The 22,094-nt window shown below is 42.1% G+C and overlaps 1 protein-coding gene across 1 annotated transcript in view; it reads left to right on the forward strand.

Moving 5' to 3' along the window:
- The window catches only part of LOC112215232 (low-density lipoprotein receptor-related protein 1-like), a 253,940-nt gene that overhangs the window by 185,458 nt on the left and 46,388 nt on the right, over positions 1-22,094 (forward strand). The window contains exons 43-56 of the mRNA XM_042299627.1: positions 7,529-7,718; positions 10,071-10,275; positions 10,917-11,109; positions 11,894-12,019; positions 13,027-13,155; positions 13,388-13,507; positions 13,968-14,081; positions 14,994-15,143; positions 15,418-15,540; positions 15,806-15,922; positions 16,108-16,236; positions 17,669-17,791; positions 20,030-20,170; positions 20,477-20,664. Of these exons, the coding sequence (XP_042155561.1) occupies positions 7,529-7,718; positions 10,071-10,275; positions 10,917-11,109; positions 11,894-12,019; positions 13,027-13,155; positions 13,388-13,507; positions 13,968-14,081; positions 14,994-15,143; positions 15,418-15,540; positions 15,806-15,922; positions 16,108-16,236; positions 17,669-17,791; positions 20,030-20,170; positions 20,477-20,664 (2,048 nt within the window). The remainder of the gene's footprint in view (positions 1-7,528; positions 7,719-10,070; positions 10,276-10,916; positions 11,110-11,893; positions 12,020-13,026; positions 13,156-13,387; positions 13,508-13,967; positions 14,082-14,993; positions 15,144-15,417; positions 15,541-15,805; positions 15,923-16,107; positions 16,237-17,668; positions 17,792-20,029; positions 20,171-20,476; positions 20,665-22,094) is intronic.

Raw genomic sequence — 22,094 nt, forward strand, 5'->3', positions numbered from 1 at the left:
ACATACTAGTCTTTAGGTACTGGTTGTCTTTAGGGTTAGATATAGTAATAAACACTAGTCTTTAGGTACTGGTTGTTTTTAGCTTTAGATATAGTAATACATACTAGTCTTTAGGTACTGGTTGTCTTTAGGGTTAGATATAGTAATAAACACTAGTCTTTAGGTACTGGTTGTCTTTAGCTTTAGATATAGTAATACATACTAGTCTTTAGGTACTGGTTGTCTTTAGGGTTAGATATAGTAATACATACTAGTCTTTAGGTACTGGTTGTCTTTAGGGTTAGATATAGTAATAAACACTAGTCTTTAGGTACTGGTTGTCTTTAGGGTTAGATATAGTAATACATACTAGTCTTTAGGTACTGGTTGTCTTTAGGGTTAGATATAGTAATAAACACTAGTCTTTAGGTACTGGTTGTTTTTAGGGTTAGATATAGTAATAAACACTAGTCTTTAGGTACGGTTTGTCTTTAGGGTTAGATATAGTAATACATACTAGTCTTTAGGTACTGGTTGTCTTTAGCGTTAGATATAGTAATACATACTAGTCTTTAGGTACTGGTTGTCTTTAGGGTTAGATATAGTAATAAACACTAGTCTTTAGGTACTGGTTGTCTTTAGGGTTAGATATAGTAATAAACACTAGTCTTTAGGTACCGGTTGTTTTTAGGGTTAGATATAGTAATAAACACTAGTCTTTAGGTACCGGTTGTCTTTAGGGTTAGATATAGTAATAAACACTAGTCTTTAGGTACTGGTTGTCTTTAGGGTTAGATATAGTAATACACACTAGTCTTTAGGTACTGGTTGTCTTTAGGGTTAGATATAGTAATACATACTAGTCTTTAGGTACCGGTTGTTTTTAGGGTTAGATATAGTAATAAACACTAGTCTTTAGGTACTGGTTGTCTTTAGGGTTAGATATAGTAATAAACACTAGTTTTTAGGTACTGGTTGTCTTTAGGGTTAGATATAGTAATACATACTAGTCTTTAGGTACCGGTTGTTTTTAGGGTTAGATATAGTAATACACACTAGTCTTTAGGTACTGGTTGTCTTTAGGGTTAGATATAGTAATACACGCTTGTTTTTAGGTACTGGTTGTCTTTAGAGTTAGATATAGTAATACACACTAGTCTTTAGGTACTGGTTGTCTTTAGGGTTAGATATAGTAATACACACTAGTCCTTAGGTACTGGTTGTCTTTAGAGTCAGCATATCGATTCTGCTACCAGGGCTGGTAAAACCCTGGATCATTGTTATTCTAACTTCCGCAACGCATATAAGGCCCTCCCCCGCCCTCCTTTTGGAAAAGCTGACCACGACTCCATTTTGTTGCTCCCAGCCTATAGACAGAGACTAAAACAGGAAGCTCCCATGCTCAGGTCTGTTCAACGCTGGTCGGACCAATCTGATTCCACGCTTCAAGATTGCTTCGATCACATGGATTGGGATATGTTCCCATTGCGTCAAACAACAACATTGACGAATACGCTGATTCGGTGAGTGAGTTTATTAGCAAGTGCATCAGCGATGCAGAATCCGTGGATTGAAGGCAGTATTCACGCGAAACTGAAAGCGCGAACCACTGCTTTTAACCAGGGCAAGGTGACCGGAAACATGACCGAATACAAACAGTGTAGCTATTCCCTCGGGGTGTGGTGTCAGGAAAATAACCTCACACTCAACGTCAACAAAACAAAGGAGATGATCGTGTCAACTTCAGGAAACAGCAGAGGGATCACCCCGCTATCCACATCGACAGGACAGTAGTGGAGAGGGTAGTAAGTTTTAAGTTCCTCTGCGTACACATCACGGACAAACTGAATTGGTCCACCCACACAGACAGCGTGGTGAAGAAGGCGCAACAGCGCCTATTCAACCTCAGGAGGCTGAAGAAATTCGGCTTGTCACCAGAAGCACTCACAAACCTTTACAGATGCACAATCGAGAGAATCCTGTCGGGCTCTATCACCGCCTGGTACGGCAACTGCTCCGACCACAACCGTAAGGGTCGCCAGAGGGTAGTGAGGTCTGCACAACGAATCACCGGGGCAAACTACCTGCCCTCCAGGACAACTACACCACCTGATGTCACAGGAAGGCCATAAAGATCATCAAGGACAACAACCACCCGAGCCACTGCCTGTTCACCCCGCTATCATCCAGAAGGCGAGGTCAGTACAGGTGCATCAAAGCAGGGACAGAAAGACTGAAAAACAGCTTCTATCTCAAGGCCATCAGACTGTTAAACAGCCACCACTAACATTGAGTGGCTGCTGCCAAAATACTGACTCAACTCCAGCCACTTTAATAATGGAAAAATCACTAGCCACTTTAAACAATGCCACTTAACATAATGTTTACATACCCTACATTACTCATCTCATATGTATATACTGTACTCTATACCACCTACTGCATCTTGCCTATGCCGTTCTGTACCATCACTCACTCATATTTTTATGTACATATTCTTCATCCCTTTAAACTTGTGTGTATAAGGTAGTTGTTGTGAAATTGTTAGGTTAGATTACTCGTTGGTTATTACTGCATTGTTGGAACTAGAAGCACCAGCATTTCGCTACACTCGCATTAACATCTGCTAACCATGTGTATGTGACAAATATAATCTGATTTGATTTGATATAGTAATACACACTAGTCTTTAGGGTTAGATATAGTAATACACACTATTCTTTAGGTACTGGTTGTTTTTAGCGTTAGATATAGTAATACATACTAGTCTTTAGGTACTGGTTGTCTTTAGGGTTAGATATAGTAATAAACACTAGTCTTTAGGTACTGGTTGTTTTTAGCTTTAGATATAGTAATACATACTAGTCTTTAGGTACTGGTTGTCTTTAGGGTTAGATATAGTAATAAACACTAGTCTTTAGGTACTGGTTGTCTTTAGGGTTAGATATAGTAATACATACTAGTCTTTAGGTACTGGTTGTCTTTAGGGTTAGATATAGTAATACATACTAGTCTTTAGGTACTGGTTGTCTTTAGGGTTAGATATAGTAATAAACACTAGTCTTTAGGTACTGGTTGTCTTTAGGGTTAGATATAGTAATACATACTAGTCTTTAGGTACTGGTTGTCTTTAGGGTTAGATATAGTAATAAACACTAGTCTTTAGGTACTGGTTGTTTTTAGGGTTAGATATAGTAATAAACACTAGTCTTTAGGTACGGTTTGTCTTTAGGGTTAGATATAGTAATACATACTAGTCTTTAGGTACTGGTTGTCTTTAGCGTTAGATATAGTAATACATACTAGTCTTTAGGTACTGGTTGTCTTTAGGGTTAGATATAGTAATAAACACTAGTCTTTAGGTACTGGTTGTCTTTAGGGTTAGATATAGTAATAAACACTAGTCTTTAGGTACCGGTTGTTTTTAGGGTTAGATATAGTAATACATACTAGTCTTTAGGTACTGGTTGTCTTTAGGGTTAGATATAGTAATAAACACTAGTCTTTAGGTACTGGTTGTCTTTAGGGTTAGATATAGTAATACACACTAGTCTTTAGGTACTGGTTGTCTTTAGGGTTAGATATAGTAATACATACTAGTCTTTAGGTACCGGTTGTTTTTAGGGTTAGATATAGTAATAAACACTAGTCTTTAGGTACTGGTTGTCTTTAGGGTTAGATATAGTAATAAACACTAGTCTTTAGGTACTGGTTGTCTTTAGGGTTAGATATAGTAATACATACTAGTCTTTAGGTACCGGTTGTTTTTAGGGTTAGATATAGTAATACACACTAGTCTTTAGGGTTAGATATAGTAATACACGCTTGTTTTTAGGTACTGGTTGTCTTTAGAGTTAGATATAGTAATACACACTAGTCTTTAGGTACTGGTTGTCTTTAGGGTTAGATATAGTAATACACACTAGTCCTTAGGTACTGGTTGTCTTTAGAGTCAGCATATCGATTCTGCTACCAGGGCTGGTAAAACCCTGGATCATTGTTATTCTAACTTCCGCAACGCATATAAGGCCCTCCCCCGCCCTCCTTTTGGAAAAGCTGACCACGACTCCATTTTGTTGCTCCCAGCCTATAGACAGAGACTAAAACAGGAAGCTCCCATGCTCAGGTCTGTTCAACGCTGGTCGGACCAATCTGATTCCACGCTTCAAGATTGCTTCGATCACATGGATTGGGATATGTTCCCATTGCGTCAAACAACAACATTGACGAATACGCTGATTCGGTGAGTGAGTTTATTAGCAAGTGCATCAGCGATGCCAGAATCCGTGGATTGAAGGCAGTATTCACGCGAAACTGAAAGCGCGAACCACTGCTTTTAACCAGGGCAAGGTGACCGGAAACATGACCGAATACAAACAGTGTAGCTATTCCCTCGGGGTGTGGTGTCAGGAAAATAACCTCACACTCAACGTCAACAAAACAAAGGAGATGATCGTGTCAACTTCAGGAAACAGCAGAGGGATCACCCCGCTATCCACATCGACAGGACAGTAGTGGAGAGGGTAGTAAGTTTTAAGTTCCTCTGCGTACACATCACGGACAAACTGAATTGGTCCACCCACACAGACAGCGTGGTGAAGAAGGCGCAACAGCGCCTATTCAACCTCAGGAGGCTGAAGAAATTCGGCTTGTCACCAGAAGCACTCACAAACCTTTACAGATGCACAATCGAGAGAATCCTGTCGGGCTCTATCACCGCCTGGTACGGCAACTGCTCCGACCACAACCGTAAGGGTCGCCAGAGGGTAGTGAGGTCTGCACAACGAATCACCGGGGGCAAACTACCTGCCCTCCAGGACAACTACACCACCTGATGTCACAGGAAGGCCATAAAGATCATCAAGGACAACAACCACCCGAGCCACTGCCTGTTCACCCCGCTATCATCCAGAAGGCGAGGTCAGTACAGGTGCATCAAAGCAGGGACAGAAAGACTGAAAAACAGCTTCTATCTCAAGGCCATCAGACTGTTAAACAGCCACCACTAACATTGAGTGGCTGCTGCCAACATATTGACTCAACTCCAGCCACTTTAATAATGGAAAAATCACTAGCCACTTTAAACAATGCCACTTAACATAATGTTTACATACCCTACATTACTCATCTCATATGTATATACTGTACTCTATACCACCTACTGCATCTTGCCTATGCCGTTCTGTACCATCACTCACTCATATTTTTATGTACATATTCTTCATCCCTTTAAACTTGTGTGTATAAGGTAGTTGTTGTGAAATTGTTAGGTTAGATTACTCGTTGGTTATTACTGCATTGTTGGAACTAGAAGCACCAGCATTTCGCTACACTCGCATTAACATCTGCTAACCATGTGTATGTGACAAATATAATCTGATTTGATTTGATATAGTAATACACACTAGTCTTTAGGGTTAGATATAGTAATACACACTATTCTTTAGGTACTGGTTGTTTTTAGCGTTAGATATAGTAATACATACTAGTCTTTAGGTACTGGTTGTCTTTAGGGTTAGATATAGTAATAAACACTAGTCTTTAGGTACTGGTTGTTTTTAGCGTTAGATATAGTAATACATACTAGTCTTTAGGTACTGGTTGTCTTTAGGGTTAGATATAGTAATAAACACTAGTCTTTAGGTACTGGTTGTTTTTAGCTTTAGATATAGTAATACATACTAGTCTTTAGGTACTGGTTGTCTTTAGGGTTAGATATAGTAATACATACTAGTCTTTAGGTACTGGTTGTCTTTAGGGTTAGATATAGTAATAAACACTAGTCTTTAGGTACTGGTTGTCTTTAGGGTTAGATATAGTAATAAACACTAGTCTTTAGGTACTGGTTGTCTTTAGCGTTAGATATAGTAATAAACACTAGTCTTTAGGTACTGGTTGTTTTTAGGGTTAGATATAGTAATAAACACTAGTTTTTAGGTACTGGTTGTCTTTAGGGTTAGATATAGTAATACATACTAGTCTTTAGGTACTGGTTGTCTTTAGCGTTAGATATAGTAATACATACTAGTCTTTAGGTACTGGTTGTCTTTAGGGTTAGATATAGTAATAAACACTAGTCTTTAGGTACTGGTTGTCTTTAGGGTTAGATATAGTAATAAACACTAGTCTTTAGGTACCGGTTGTTTTTAGGGTTAGATATAGTAATACATACTAGTCTTTAGGTACTGGTTGTCTTTAGCGTTAGATATAGTAATAAACACTAGTCTTTAGGTACTGGTTGTCTTTAGGGTTAGATATAGTAATAAACACTAGTCTTTAGGTACTGGTTGTCTTTAGCGTTAGATATAGTAATAAACACTAGTCTTTAGGTACTGGTTGTCTTTAGGGTTAGATATAGTAATAAACACTAGTCTTTAGGTACTGGTTGTCTTTAGGGTTAGATATAGTAATAAACACTAGTCTTTAGGTACTGGTTGTCTTTAGGGTTAGATATAGTAATACATACTAGTCTTTAGGTACCGGTTGTTTTTAGGGTTAGATATAGTAATAAACACTAGTCTTTAGGTACTGGTTGTCTTTAGGGTTAGATATAGTAATAAACACTAGTTTTTAGGTACTGGTTGTCTTTAGGGTTAGATATAGTAATACATACTAGTCTTTAGGTACTGGTTGTTTTTAGGGTTAGATATAGTAATAAACACTAGTCTTTAGGTACTGGTTGTCTTTAGGGTTAGATATAGTAATAAACACTAGTCTTTAGGTACCGGTTGTTTTTAGTTGCACTAGGGTTGATTTGCACCCCCATCCACCTTAACACCAGGGAGAAAAATAAGTAATCATTGACTTTTGAACATGAGCAAACAGTTACAGACGTCCAGGATTTTATTATTGAGCAATTGTCATAAAAATGGTCAGTGGTGTGACAACAGCAGATGCTGGAAACTCTGAGAAAAGCTCATAAGGGATGAACCTTGAAAGAGCCTATAGGGAATTATGTAATGTGAACTCTCTTCTGACTTGTATGGACAGGGCCATAAAGGTTTCCTACTGCCATGTAAATGTCTGGACAGTTAACCATGCTGGCCACTTATTCCATCTTTTGAAGATAATTCATGATTAGAGATGAATCCTCGCCTTCAGGCACCTCATAGATAGGTTCACTCCATTTGCCAGCTCTACACAGATACAGAAGGCGTTCCCTTTCCTTTTTTCTACTGTAGATGTTTGGACTTTGTCCTCCTTAGCTCTTTTTGTCTGTTTGCTAGTGAACCACGAAGGTCTGTGACAGTAATATTGACCTTGTTTTGACCCCAACACTAAAGATCGACTGTCCCACTCCCTCAATAGGGCCTACACCTTTAATGGCTGTCTGTCTCTCTCTCTCTCTCTCTCTCTCTCTCTCTCTCTCTCTCTCTCTCTCTCTCTCTCTCTCTCTCTGTCTCCCTCTCTCTCTCTCTCTCTCTCTCTCTCTCTCTCTCTCTCTCTCTCTCTCTCTCTCTCTCTCTGTCTCTCTCTCTCTCTCTCTCTCTCTCTCTCTCTCTCTCTGTCTCTCTCTGTCTCTCTTTCTCTCTCTCTCTCTCTACCCCAGATGTAGGCTCAGTGGAGGGCTTGGCATACCACCGTGGCTGGGACACCCTCTATTGGACCAGTTACACCACCTCCACCATCACCCGACACACGGTCGACCAGGGCCGACCGCAGGCCTACGACCACAACACCGTGGTCACCATGTCTGGAGACGACCACCCCAGGGCCTTTGTGCTGGACGAGTGTCAGGGGTGAGTGGCAGTGATGTTCTTTGTATAAAAAAATACTGTATAAATAAATTGTAGAATTGAAGTGGTGTGAATTACTTTTAAAAGCCCCTGAAATGTTGGTCTAGATTCAATATGCTTGTTGTAGGCCAAAGGCCGGCAGATGGCGTTATTGATCTGGTATTGTTGGTTCCATCTTACCATCCAAACATATTGTATGCAACTTGCAATACGCTGGTATCCCCTGTGGACCATGCTAGTGGCTAATGCTACTTCCTAATGTTGTGCCCTGCGTCCAGCCAGGGGTAAACAACTAACTGCTGCAACCTGATTTGCTACATGTGATACGCAACATCCGGGACTAGTATTCCTAGGCATTAGCCACTTTAGCATGGTGGTGGAAAATGTTTTCCTAAAGAAAGTATGTTTTTTTCAGCCTTCTCACCATTAAATCTAGTTAAAGAGGAAATTGATGCCTTTGCAGCCTGAATGAAGAATGTTTTATGTACGAACCGGTCCATACGAGTATATTGCCGGCTGCCTACAATGCGTTTGGATGGTAAGATGGAAACGACTCAATGCCGGCCTTTGAGCTATGCTCTCTGATGACTACAAGATTTGATTCGATGGATGAAATGTCAACCGCAGCTGTTCGGTCACTTTATTAGTCCGTTAGCGGAGTAATTTATTCACTGACTCCATTACTGTCTGTTTATTATGTACAGTGCCTTGCGAAAGTATTCGGCCCCCTTGAACTTTGCGACCTTTTGCCACATTTCAGGCTTCAAACATAAAGATATACAACTGTATTTTTTTGTGAAGAATCAACAACAAGTGGGACACAATCATGAAGTGGAACGACATTTATTGGATATTTCAAACTTTTTTAACAAATCAAAAACTGAAAAATTGGGCGTGCAAAATTATTCAGCCCCTTTACTTTCAGTGCAGCAAACTCTCTCCAGAAGTTCAGTGAGGATCTCTGAATGATCCAATGTTGACCTAAATGACTAATGATGATAAATACAATCCACCTGTGTGTAATCAAGTCTCCGTATAAATGCACCTGCACTGTGATAGTCTCAGAGGTCCGTTAAAAGCGCAGAGAGCATCATGAAGAACAAGGAACACACCAGGCAGGTCCGAGATACTGTTGTGAAGAAGTTTAAAGCCGGATTTGGATACAAAAAGATTTCCCAAGCTTTAAACATCCCAAGGAGCACTGTGCAAGCAATAATATTGAAATGGAAGGAGTATCAGACCACTGCAAATCTACCAAGACCTGGAGAAGACTGATCAGAGATGCAGCCAAGAGGCCCATGATCACTCTGGATGAACTGCAGAGATCTACAGCTGAGGTGGGAGACTCTGTCCATAGGACAACAATCAGTCGTATATTGCACAAATCTGGCCTTTATGGAAGAGTGGCAAGAAGAAAGCCATTTCTTAAAGATATCCATAAAAAGTGTCGTTTAAAGTTTGCCACAAGCCACCTGGGAGACACACCAAACATGTGGAAGAAGGTGCTCTGGTCAGATGAAACCAAAATTGAACTTTTTGGCAACAATGCAAAACGTTATGTTTGGCGTAAAAGCAACACAGCTCATCACTCTGAACACACCATCCCCACTGTCAAACATGGTGGTGGCAGCATCATGGTTTGGGCCTGCTTTTCTTCAGCAGGGACAGGGAAGATGGTTAAAATTGATGGGAAGATGGATGGAGCCAAATACAGGACCATTCTGGAAGAAAACCTGATGGAGTCTGCAAAAGACCTGAGACTGGGACGGAGATTTGTCTTCCAACAAGACAATGATCCAAAACATAAAGCAAAATCTACAATGGAATGGTTCAAAAATAAACATATCCAGGTGTTAGAATGGCCAAGTCAAAGTCCAGACCTGAATCCAATCGAGAATCTGTGGAAAGAACTGAAAACTGCTGTTCACAAATGCTCTCCATCCAACCTCACTGAGCTCGAGCTGTTTTGCAAGGAGGAATGGGAAAAGATTTCAGTCTCTCGATGTGCAAAACTGATAGAGACATACCCCAAGCGACTTACAGCTGTAATCGCAGCAAAAGGTGGCGCTACAAAGTATTAACTTAAGGGGGCTGAATAATTTTGCACGCCCAATTTTTCAGTTTTTGATTTGTTAAAAAAGTTTGAAATATCCAATAAATGTCGTTCCACTTCATGATTGTGTCCCACTTGTTGTTGATTCTTCATAAAAAAATACAGTTTTATATCTATATGTTTGAAGCCTGAAATGTGGCAAAAGGTCGCAAAGTTCAAGGGGGGCGAATACTTTCGCAAGGCACTGTATAAAAACTACATGTAACTGTCCCTCTATTTCCTGTTGTGTCCTTCTCTACTAGTCTGATGTTCTGGACCAACTGGAATGAGCAGTCTCCCAGTATCATGCGTGCCAGTCTGTCTGGTGCCAATGTACTGGTGATCATCGGTAATGACATCCGCACCCCCAACGGCCTGGCCATAGATCACCGCGCAGAGAAACTCTACTTCTCTGATGCCACACTGGACAAGATAGAGCGCTGCGAGTACGACGGCAGCAACCGCTACGTGAGTCACTTCCGTTACCTGTGTCACTTCCGTTACCTGTGTCAATTCCGTTACCTGTGTCAATTCTGTTACCTGTGTCAACTCTGTTACCTGTGTCAACTCTGTTACCTGTGTCAATTCTGTTACCTGTGTCAATTCTGTTATCTGTGTCAACTCCGTTACCTGTGTCAATTCTGTTACCTGTGTCAAATCTGTTACCTGTGTCAAATCTGTTACCTGTGTCAAATCTGTTACCTGTGTCAAATCTGTTACCTGTGCCAACTCTATTACCTGTGTCAACTCTGTTACCTGTGCCAACTCTATTACCTGTGCCAACTCTATTACCTGTGCCAACTCTATTACCTGTGCCAACTCTGTTACCTGTGTCAACTCTGTTACCTGTGCCAACTCTGTTACCTGTGTCAACTCTGTTACCTGTGTCAACTCCTTGCGACAGAGTCACTATAGACTCCTAGGATCAGCAGATGTATTTTCTCTAATCTAACCATTTTATTAGTCATTATCGAAAAAAATATATCTTATTTTTGATTGTGGGAGTATTGTGCCTTCGGTCCAAATTAAGCACTTCTAATCCAGGTGTTTATAGACCAACCACTTTCGTGTTTCCAACTTTTTACTAACCATGTGACTGCCCCCCATAGGTGGTGGTGAAGAATGAGCCAGTGCATCCGTTTGGCCTGGCGGTGTATGGGGACTACATCTTCTGGACTGATTGGGTCCGCAGGGCCGTGCTCAGAGCTGACAAGTTTGTGGGCAGAGACATGAGGTTACTGAGAAATGACATCCCCCAGCAGCCAATGGGAATAATCGCTGTGGCCAACGACACCAACAGCTGTGAGTGGTGGAACTCATAGGTCAAAAGTGGGCGGGGCATTTATGCTGAGGAACTACCAGAAAGAAAGATGGTTTCAAATTGTTCTACTTAATCATGTGCAAATAGATTTTCATCAATTGTGTAACGGCTTTCTTCCGTTGAAGGAGAGTCGGACCAAAATGCAGCGTGGTGATGATTCATGATATATTTTAATGAAGGAAAACCTATACATGCAGAAACTACAAAACTAACGAAATGAAATAATGAAAAATCTGGTGAAATACAAAACACTAAGACAGGATCAATCACCCACAAACACACAGTGAAACCCAGGCTACCTAAATATGGTTCCCAATCAGCGACAACGAGAATCACCTGACTCTGATTGAGAACCTCAGGCAGCCATAGACTATGCTAGACACCCCTACTCAGCCACAATCCCAATACCTACTAAAACCCCCAATACCACAACACAAAATAACCCCATGTCACATCCTGGCCTGACCAAATAAATATATAAACACAAAATCCTAAGACCAGGGCGTGACAAATTGATTGGTATTGGTATTTCATTAGGATCCCCCTTAGCTGTTTACAAAAGCAACAGATACTTGTCCTTGTGCCCACACAAAACATGGCATAATACAGAACATGAATTAACCAGATTTACATTTTATTTGTCACATGCTTTGTAAACAACAGGTGTAAAATAACAGTGAAATGCTTTCTTACGGGCCAACAATGCAAAAACAAAAGATGAAACATAATAACACAAGGAATACATTTACGATTGTTCCTCACCAGGTGAGTTCTCCCCCTGTCTGACCAACAACGGGGGCTGTCAGGACCTGTGTCTGCTCACCTCAGACGCGAGGGTCAACTGTAGTTGCCGTGGAGACCGCAGACTCCTGGAGGACAACAGCTGTTCAGGTGAGAAGGGGCGGGGCACAGTTGGAGCAACGTTGGTTGGATGCGCTATACTTGGGCGAGGAGTAACGTTGCTGTAGTCTTTGTATTTCCACTCGTTCAATTTGCAAAGAAAGGAATCTGTGAAAATCTCACCCTAAACGTTGTTTCAACAAGTCAAATCACATTTGTATGTATTCCTCAGAGATCCTAGAATGTAGCCAGACTTCACGATATCATTAGGGGTGTAGTATATCCTATTGGACACCAAATTTGGTCAGAGAGTGACACCTTCATGGCACGCCGATGGCGCGGGCGGTCTTCACTTGATCGACTCTAACTTTGTCAAATAACACCAATCGGGGTCAAACAAAGCTATCTAGATAGCCAAAGAGCTGTGCTTTGCGGGAGTATCCAGAAACCCTGTATTTGTCGCAAAATGTACCTGCTAACATTGTGCGACAGCATGCCTTTTAGTTTTGGACAAAAATTATAAGAATATTCATAGATATGAAGTTATGAAAACTGTTGTGTTGCAAATATTTCACTTATAATATGGCTACTAATACTGGAAAAGCTAAATGAAAGTCCAAGTTTACAGATTTGACGATATTCTTGCAGAAAAATGTAATATGAATGCTTTTCCCAAATGTACCTGGGTGACACACTAAATGTCATGTAGTTCGCTCATACTTCAAGTTATCCATCTGAACTTTGCACATACACCATTGGAATTACAACCAGAGTGATGGCTAGAACTGGGACCTTTCTGTTGCATTTCAAAGATGGTGGTAGAAAAAAACTGGTTGTTTTGTTCTTTCTATTTTCTTCTATAGATCTATTGTGTTATATTCTTCTACATTCAATTCACATTTCCACAAACTTCAAAGTGTTTCCTTTCAAATGGTACCATTTCAAATGGTCATTTTAGGCGGAAAAAAAAGGGGGCTATTCCTATTAAAAGGGTCCAGTCTGGTTAGGATACATGGTGCTGACTCTATCTCCATCTCTCCTTGGTCCTACTACTGTAGCTCTGAACGCATTGTGTGGTAGTGTGGATGACTTTGAGTGTGGCAACGGGGATTGCATCAACTACAGCCTGACCTGTGATGGCATGGCCCACTGCAAGGACAAGTCAGACGAGAAACAGTCCTACTGCGGTGAGTCTGTGTACGTATGAGCGTGTGTCTGCTTGCGCAATGCATGTCTGCAATCTGAGTACTCGGAATCTAGGCTTGAATTACATTGTCAGTTAGCACAGTGTTGCTGTTGTCAATCTTTGTACCACAAAAGGAAGAAAATTGGATGTCAATTTAATTTCAGGAGATAGAATTTAGTCATAGTAAGACAACTGGAGAACAACTCTTCTAATGCTGGTCTTCCTCTCTGCAGCGAACCGTCTGTGTAAGAAAGGCTACAGGCGATGTATCAATGGACGCTGTATCGGCCACATGTTCTGGTGTGACGGGACTGACGACTGTGGAGATCACTCAGACGAGCTGCCCTGCAACAGTAAGTCCTGTGTGTGTGTGTGTCATAGTGTGACTGTATGCGTGTCATAGTGTGACTGTGTGTGTGTCATAGTGTGACTGTATGTGTGTGTGTTGTGGTGTGACTATGTGTGTGTCATAGTGTGACTGTATGTGTGTCATAGTGTGACTGTATGCATTTGTGTTGTGGTGTGACCATGTGTGTGTCATAGTGTGACTGTGTGTGTGTTTGTGTGTCATGGTGTGACTGTGTGTGTGTGTGTCATGGTGTGACTGTGTGTGTGTGTGTGTGTCCATATTACTATATCTATTGTGTTGTGTGTGTGTCATGGTGTGACTGTGTGTGTCCATATTACTATATCCATTGTGTTGTGTGTGTGTTCATATTACTATATCCATTGTGTTGTGTGCGTGTGTGTCATGGTGTGACTGTGTGTGTGTCCATATTACTATATCCATTGTGTTGTGTGTGTGTTCTCCAGTGACCCTCTGCAAAGCTGCAGAGTTCCGGTGTCGAGATGGAAGCTGCATCTCCAACTCCAGCCGCTGTGACCAGGTGGTCAACTGTGAGGACGCCAGTGATGAGATGAACTGCTGTAAGTCTACAGGCCGTCTTTTCATGTTGGATATCTATTGAATAAATATCGTTAAAGCTATTTCTCTGACCCATCCTGTATCACTAATGAGGAACTGCAGATCAGCTTGGATTCCTCTGACACTATTCCCTGTGCATTATGACATGGCCCAGACTGTAGTAGTGTACTATTTTATTTTTTAAATGACATTACCTTTATTTAACCAAGTAGGCCCTATATAGGGGATATGATGCACTTTCATACACACTCCATGTTGAATGTACAGATAATACTCCCCCACAACTAACCACTAATGTCACCAGTGTTGGAAAAGTAAACTATTGTCATACTGAAGTAAAAGTAAAGATATCCTCATAGAAAATGACTTAAGTAAAAGTAAAGATATCCTCATAGAAAATGACTTAAATAAAGGTGAAAGTCACCCAGTAAAATATTAATTGAGTGAAAGTCTAAAAGTATTTGGTTTGAAATATACTTCAGTATAAAAAGTAAATGTAATTGCTAAAATATACTTAAGTATCAAAAGTAAAAGTATAAATCATTTCACATTCCTTATATTAAGAAAACCAGACACCACGATTTTATTTTTATTTACGGATAGCCAGGGGTGCACTCAGACATCATTTTACAAACAAAGCATTTATGTTTAGTGAGTCCGCCAGATCAGAGGCAGTAGGAAGTAGGAATAGGAATACCCAGGGATGTTCTCTTGATACGTGTGTGAATTGGACCATTTTCCTGTCCTGCGAAGCATTCAAAATGTAATAAGTACTTTTGGGTGTCAGGAAAAATGTGTGGAGTAAAAAGCAAAAGATGTCAAAAATATAAATAGTAAAGTACAGATACCCCCAAATTTTTTTACTGAAGTACTTGTACTGAATGCCACTGATGTATAATGTCCCTCCTCCCCAGTGCCAACTGACTGTTCTCGCTACTTCCGTCTGGGGGTGAAGGGGGTGACCTTCCAGAGCTGTGAGAGGACCACACTGTGCTATCTGCCTTCCTGGAAATGTGACGGTAACAACGACTGTGGAGACTTCTCAGACGAGAGGAACTGCCCAGGTAACAGACAGATCTTGCCTTTCTCCTTTTAGGGCCTTTTTTTCAGCAAATCATTATTTCATGGGTTCAAATAGTATGTGTTTACTTTCAGACACTTTGAGCATTTGCTTTAGCCTGCCTGGGAGTGCCAAAATGCACTTTTGGGACTATTCTATTAGTTATATTGCGCAGGCAACAAAGCATAGCTATTTGTACCACAGGTCTGACTCATAGCAGAACTTTATACGATATTCAAAACTGTTATTTTGTGTTTATTATATACACTCTCTACCAGACAAGAAGAAGCTGAAGTGCCCAGTAAACTTCTTTGCGTGCCCCAGTGGTCGCTGTATCCCTATGAGCTGGACCTGTGACAAGGAGAACGACTGTGAGAACGGCGCTGACGAGACCCACTGTGGTCAGTCTACTTGCCCTATATAGATACCTTCTGTCCTTCCCCCATTCCCTTAGCTGATGTAATACACAACTTTGAACTGTACTGTAGTGACACAAAGATCAAAACAGTGTTTTCAATAGATAATCACAACAACTATGGGATCAAAGTTGAATAGTTCATTCAAATAAGTAATTTCAATATATTGTGGTAAATTTGGTGATAAATGTATTCTGAAACAAATGTAACCCAGATTACGTTGAATAAAAATGTTCCTCTGTCTTTGCAGATAAGTTCTGTACGTCCACTGAGTTTGAGTGTGGGAACCATCGCTGTATCTCTAACCACTGGGTGTGTGACGGTGCCAACGACTGTGGGGACAAATCTGACGAGGACGACAGATGCAGTGAGTGACTCATCCCACACCTATATGATCTATGGCCCATATCAGACACAGTTGTCTACCTTGTCAATTAATAGATCAATAGATTTTATTTGTAGACAAATAAAATTAAATCTGATCATTTTAATTTAATTTAAACTACTAGTCTGGAGTTATCTAACCTGTTCATATCGCGTCCGTCACCATAGAAACTAAGACGTGCAGCCCGGAGGCGTTCCAGTGTCCCGGCACTCATGTGTGTGTCCCTCAGCGCTGGAAGTGTGACGGGGACAAGGACTGTCTGGACGGGGCTGACGAGAGCATCAAGGCTGGCTGCTGTGAGTGGGAGTCTTCTACAGTTCTGTTCATGCACTTTGGTTTGGTGAGATAGCAACAGCATTTGTCTGCTGTGAGTAGCGTGAGGACAACCGCAACACATTCACAAATGTCCTAATAATCACCACAGTTGATCTGAAGTGGATTTAGTAACTGTGTCTATGACTGGTACCCATCAAGGCTTCAGTGAGGAGGACACGTTAAACACTTCCACTAAATCTCTCATAAGACTCATTTGAGTCACACGGCTCTATTGGGTTTGGATAATGAAACCAATTCTAAACTACAACATTTCGCTGGGGTATTAATAGATGAATGGGAAGACATGAGACTGCCATTGTCTTTTTATGATTCATCTTAAGGATTTGATTAGCAGAGGATCTGCAGACTATTGTTAGACTGCTAAGGGTACAGTGCCTTGCGAAAGTATTCGGCCCCCTGGAACTTTGCGACCTTTTGCCACATTTCAGGCTTCAAACATAAAGATATAAAACTGTATTTTTTTGTGAAGAAGCAACAACAAGAGGGACACAATCATGAAGTGGAACGACATTTATTGGATATTTCAAACTTTTTTAACAAATCAAAAACTGAAAAATTGGGCATGCAAAATTATTCAGCCCCCTTAAGTTAATACTTTGTAGCGCCACCTTTTGCTGCAGCTGTAACTCGCTTGGGGTATGTCTCTATCAGTTTTGCACATCGAGAGACTGAATTTCTTTCCCATTCCTCCTTGCAAAACAGCTCGAGCTCAGTGAGGTTGGATGGAGAGCATTTGTGAACAGCAGTTTTCAGTTCTTTCCACAGATTCTCGATTGGATTCAGGTCTGGACTTTGACTTTGACTTGGTGTGTTCAGGGTGATGAGCTCTGTTGCTTTTACGCCAAACATAACGTTTTGCATTGTTGCCAAAAAGTTCAATTTTGGTTTCATCTGACCAGAGCACCTTCTTCCACATGTTCGGTGTGTCTCCCAGGTGGCTTGTGGCAAACTTTAAACGACACTTTTTATGGATATCTTTAAGAAATGGCTTTCTTCTTGCCACTCTTCCATAAAGGCCAGATTTGTGGGCTGAATAAGGGGCTGAATAATTTTGCACGCCCAATTTTTCAGTTTTTGATTTGTTAAAAAAGTTTGAAATATCCAATAAATGTCGTTCCACTTCATGATTGTGTCCCACTTGTTGTTGATTCTTCACAAAAAATACAGTTTTATATCTTTATGTTTGAAGCCTGAAATGTGGCAAAAGGTTGCAAAGTTCAAGGGGGCCGAATACTTTCGCAAGGCACTGTATGTATCATTAATTCTTGCAATAGCCTCTGTTTGCTAATCCTTTCTCTGTCTATTTATCTCTTCTTTTTCTGTCTGTCTGTGTCTCTGTCTGTGTCTCTGTCTGTGTCTATGTCTATGTCTCTGTGTCTCTCTCTCTGTCAGTGTACAACAACACCTGTGATGAGAATGAGTTCATGTGTCAGAACAGACATTGTATCCCCAAGCACTTTGTGTGTGACCATGACATGGACTGCTCCGACGGATCAGACGAGTCCCCAGAGTGTGGTGAGTGTTTGTGATGCAGCATGACAACAGAGGAGAAGAGAAAGTTCTATGGAGAGATGGGGAGAGAGAATGGGGTTAAATGAGAGATGGACAGAGAGAATGGGGTTAAATGAGAGATGGACAGAGAGAATGGGGTTAAATGAGAGATGGGGTTAAATGAGAGATGGACAGAGAGAACGGGGTTAAATGAGAGATGGGGAGAGAGAACGGGGTTAAATGAGAGATGGGGAGAGGGCACGGGGTTAAATGAGAGATGGACAGAGAGAATGGGGTTAAATGAGAGATGGACAGAGAATGGGGTTAAATGAGAGATGGACAGAGAGAATGGGGTTAAATGAGAGATGGACAGAGAGAAATGGGATGGGGAGAGAGAACGGGGTTAAATGAGAGATGGACAGAGAGAATGGGGTTAAATGAGAGATGGGGAGAGAGAACGGGGTTAAATGAGAGATGGGGAATGGGGTTAAATGAGAGATGGGGAGAGAGAACGGGGTTAAATGAGAGATGGACAGAGAGAATTTAAATGAGAGATGGGGAGAGAGAACGGGGTTAAATGGGGTTAAATGAGAGATGGACAGAGAGAATGGGGTTAAATGAGAGATGGACAGAGAGAATGGGGTTAAATGAGAGATGGGGAGAGGGCACGGGGTTAAATGAGAGATGGACAGAGAGAATGGGGTTAAATGAGAGATGGACAGAGAGAACGGGGTTAAATGAGAGATGGACAGAGAGAATGGGGTTAAATGAGAGATGGGGAGAGAGAACGGGGTTAAATGAGAGATGGGGAGAGAGAACAGGGTTAAATGAGAGATGGGGAGAGAGAACGGGGTTAAATGAGAGATGGACAGAGAGAATGGGGTTAAATGAGAGATGGGGAGAGGGCACGGGGTTAAATGAGAGATGGACAGAGAGAATGGGGTTAAATGAGAGATGGACAGAGAGAATGGGGTTAAATGAGAGATGGACAGAGAGAATGGGGTTAAATGAGAGATGGGGAGGGGTTAAATGGAGATGGACAGAGAGAATGGGGTTAAATGAGAGATGGGGACGGGGGGGTTAAATGAGAGATGGGGAGAATGGGGTTAAATGAGAGATGGACGGGGTTAAATGAGAGATGGACAGAGAGAATGGGGTTAAATGAGAGATGGGGAGAGGGCAGAGAGAATGGGGTTAAATGAGAGATGGACAGAGGGGGGTTAAATGAGAGATGGACAGAGAGAATGGGGTTAAATGAGAGATGGACAGAGAGAATTAAATGGGATGGACAGAGAGAATTAAATGAGAGATGGGGAGAGGGAATGGGGTTAAATGAGAGATGGACAGAGGGGGTTAAATGAGAGATGGGAGAGAGGGGTTAAATGGGGTTAAATGGGGTTAAATGAGAGATGGACAGAGAGAATGGGGTTAAATGAGAGATGGACAGAGAGAATGGGGTTAAATGAGAGATGGACAGAGAGAATGGGGTTAAATGAGAGATGGACAGAGAGAATGGGGTTAAATGAGAGATGGACAGAGAGAATGGGGTTAAATGAGAGATGGGGAGAGAGAATGGGGTTAAATGAGAGATGGACAGAGAGAATGGGGTTAAATGAGAGATGGGGAGAGAGAATGGGGTTAAATGAGAGATGGACAGAGAGAATGGGGTTAAATGAGAGATGGACAGAGAGAATGGGGTTAAATGAGAGATGGACAGAGAGAATGGGGTTAAATGAGAGATGGACAGAGAGAATGGGGTTAAATGAGAGATGGACAGAGAGAACGGGGTTAAATGAGAGATGGACAGAGAGAATGGGGTTAAATGAGAGATGGACAGAGAGAATGGGGTTAAATGAGAGATGGACAGAGAGAAATGAGAGATGGACAGGGTTAAATGAGAGATGGACAGAGAGAATGGGGTTAAATGAGAGATGGACAGAGAGAATGGGGTTAAATGAGAGATGGACAGAGAGAATGGGGTTAAATGAGAGATGGACAGAGAGAACGGGGTTAAATGAGAGATGGACAGAGAGAACGGGGTTAAATGAGAGATGGACAGAGAGAACGGGGTTAAATGAGAGATGGACAGAGAGAATGGGGTTAAATGAGAGATGGACAGAGAGAACAGGATTAAATGCCTCAGTACTGTCTCTTCGCATCTCTCGTCCTGCACTCTCCAATAAATATGTTCCCCTTGTTACAAATGTATTTAAACTAATGAACCCTTGAAAATACACTTGTGATTGTGGTATTGTTCTGTAGAGTACCCAACGTGTGGGCCAGGGGAGTTCCGCTGTACCAACGGCCGCTGCCTCAACCAGAAGGTCTGGGAGTGTGACGGAGAGTTTGACTGTCAGGACCGCTCAGACGAGGTCCCCAAGAACCCCCACTGCACAGACTCAGGTCAGACACACAGACAGACAGACACACTGTGGTCTACATCTGTACTGTAGACATGCACAGTACAGAATATCACAGCTTTTGTGTGTAATATTGTTGTTGCATTGTTAACAAATGTAATTGCCTATGGCTTCTGCTAAAAATATCATAGCATCCTTCTTGGCTGGTTTAGTTTTAGTAACGAATGAAAATAAGTTTGACTCAGACACATTCATGTTCTCTCTGGCCATTGCAGTAGAGCAACCTTACTAGTTTGAGCTATCAGCTATTCAGTCTGCAGAACCTAAATGGATCTTCTTCCATCAACAGAGAGGAAGTGTAATGACTCTGCCTACATGTGTCGCAACGGGAAGTGTCTTAACGACACGTTGCTGTGTGACCGTAACGACGACTGTGGCGACGGCTCTGATGAACTCAACTGCTTCATCAACGAGTGTCTCAACAGCAAGCAGAGTGGCTGCTCTCAGCTCTGTGAGGACCTCAAGATAGGTTTCAAGGTAAGGGGCGTGTGTGTGCGTCTGCATGTAGCTTGTGTGCACGTTTGCAATATTTCTACCAGTGTAATACAACCTGGAGATTCTGCAACATAATCGATTCCCTCCAGCTCAGTCTCAGCACCCTCCTGTAGCTCAGTCTCAATCCCCTCCTGTAGCTCAGTCTCAATCCCCTCCTGTAGCTCAGTCTCATCACACTCCTGTAGCTCAGTCTCATCCCCCTCCTCCAGCTCAGTCTCATCACCCTCCTGTTGCTCAGTCTCATCACCCTCCTGTAGTAGCTCAGTCTCAGCACCCTCCTGTAGCTCTGTCTCATTCCCCTCCTGTAGCTCAGTCTCATCACACTCCTGTAGCTCAGTCTCATCCCCCTCCTCCAGCTCAGTCTCATCACCCTCCTGTAGCTCAGTCTCATCACCCTCCTGTAACTCAGTCTCATCACCCTCCTGTAGCTCAGTCTCATCCCCCTTTGTAGCTCAGTCTCATCACCCTCCTGTAACTCAGTCTCATCACCCTCCTGTAGCTCAGTCTCATCACCCTCCTGTAGCTCAGTCTCATCACCCTCCTGTAGCTCCGTCTCATCACCCTCCTGTAGATCCGTCTCATCACCCTCCTGTAGCTCAGTCTCATCACCCTCCTGTAGCTCAGTCTCATCACCCTCCTGTAGCTCAGTCTCATCACCCTCCTGTAGCTCTGTCTCATTACCCTCCTGTAGCTCAGTCTCATCACCCCCTGTAGATCAGTCTCATCACCCTCCTGTAGCTCAGTCTCATCACCCTCCTGTAGCTCAGGCTCATCACCCTCCTGTAGATCAGTCTCATCACCCTCCTGTAGTTCAGCTGTCTGCTCTACATTAACTGTTGGTGAACAGTGTGAATCTGCTGGTACAGCACTGACCTACTGTATTGACATGTTGTCTGTGTGTCCCTTGGGTCTCTACAGTGTTCTACTGTATTGACATGTTGTCTGTGTGTCCCTGGGGTCTCTACAGTGTTCTACTGTATTGACATGTTGTCTGTGTGTCCCTTGGGTCTCTACAGTGTTATACTGTATTGACATGTTGTCTGTGTGTCCCTGGGGTCTCTACAGTGTTCTACTGTATTGACATGTTGTCTGTGTGTCCCTTGGGTCTCTACAGTGTTATACTGTATTGACATGTTGTCTGTGTGTCCCCTGGGTCTCTACAGTGTTATACTGTATTGACATGTTGTCTGTGTGTCCCTTGGGTCTCTACAGTGTTCTACTGTATTGACATGTTGTCTGTGTGTCCCCTGGGTCCCTACAGTGTTCTACTGTATTGACATGTTGTCTGCTTGTCCCCCGGGTCCCTACAGTGTTCTACTGTATTGACATGTTGTCTGTGTGTCCCCTGGGTCACTACAGTGTTCTACTGTATTGACATGTTGTCTGCTTGTCCCCCGGGTCCCTACAGTGTT

The sequence above is a fragment of the Oncorhynchus tshawytscha genome, linkage group LG16 (assembly GCF_018296145.1).
Source record: "Oncorhynchus tshawytscha isolate Ot180627B linkage group LG16, Otsh_v2.0, whole genome shotgun sequence".
NCBI lineage: Eukaryota > Metazoa > Chordata > Actinopteri > Salmoniformes > Salmonidae > Oncorhynchus > Oncorhynchus tshawytscha.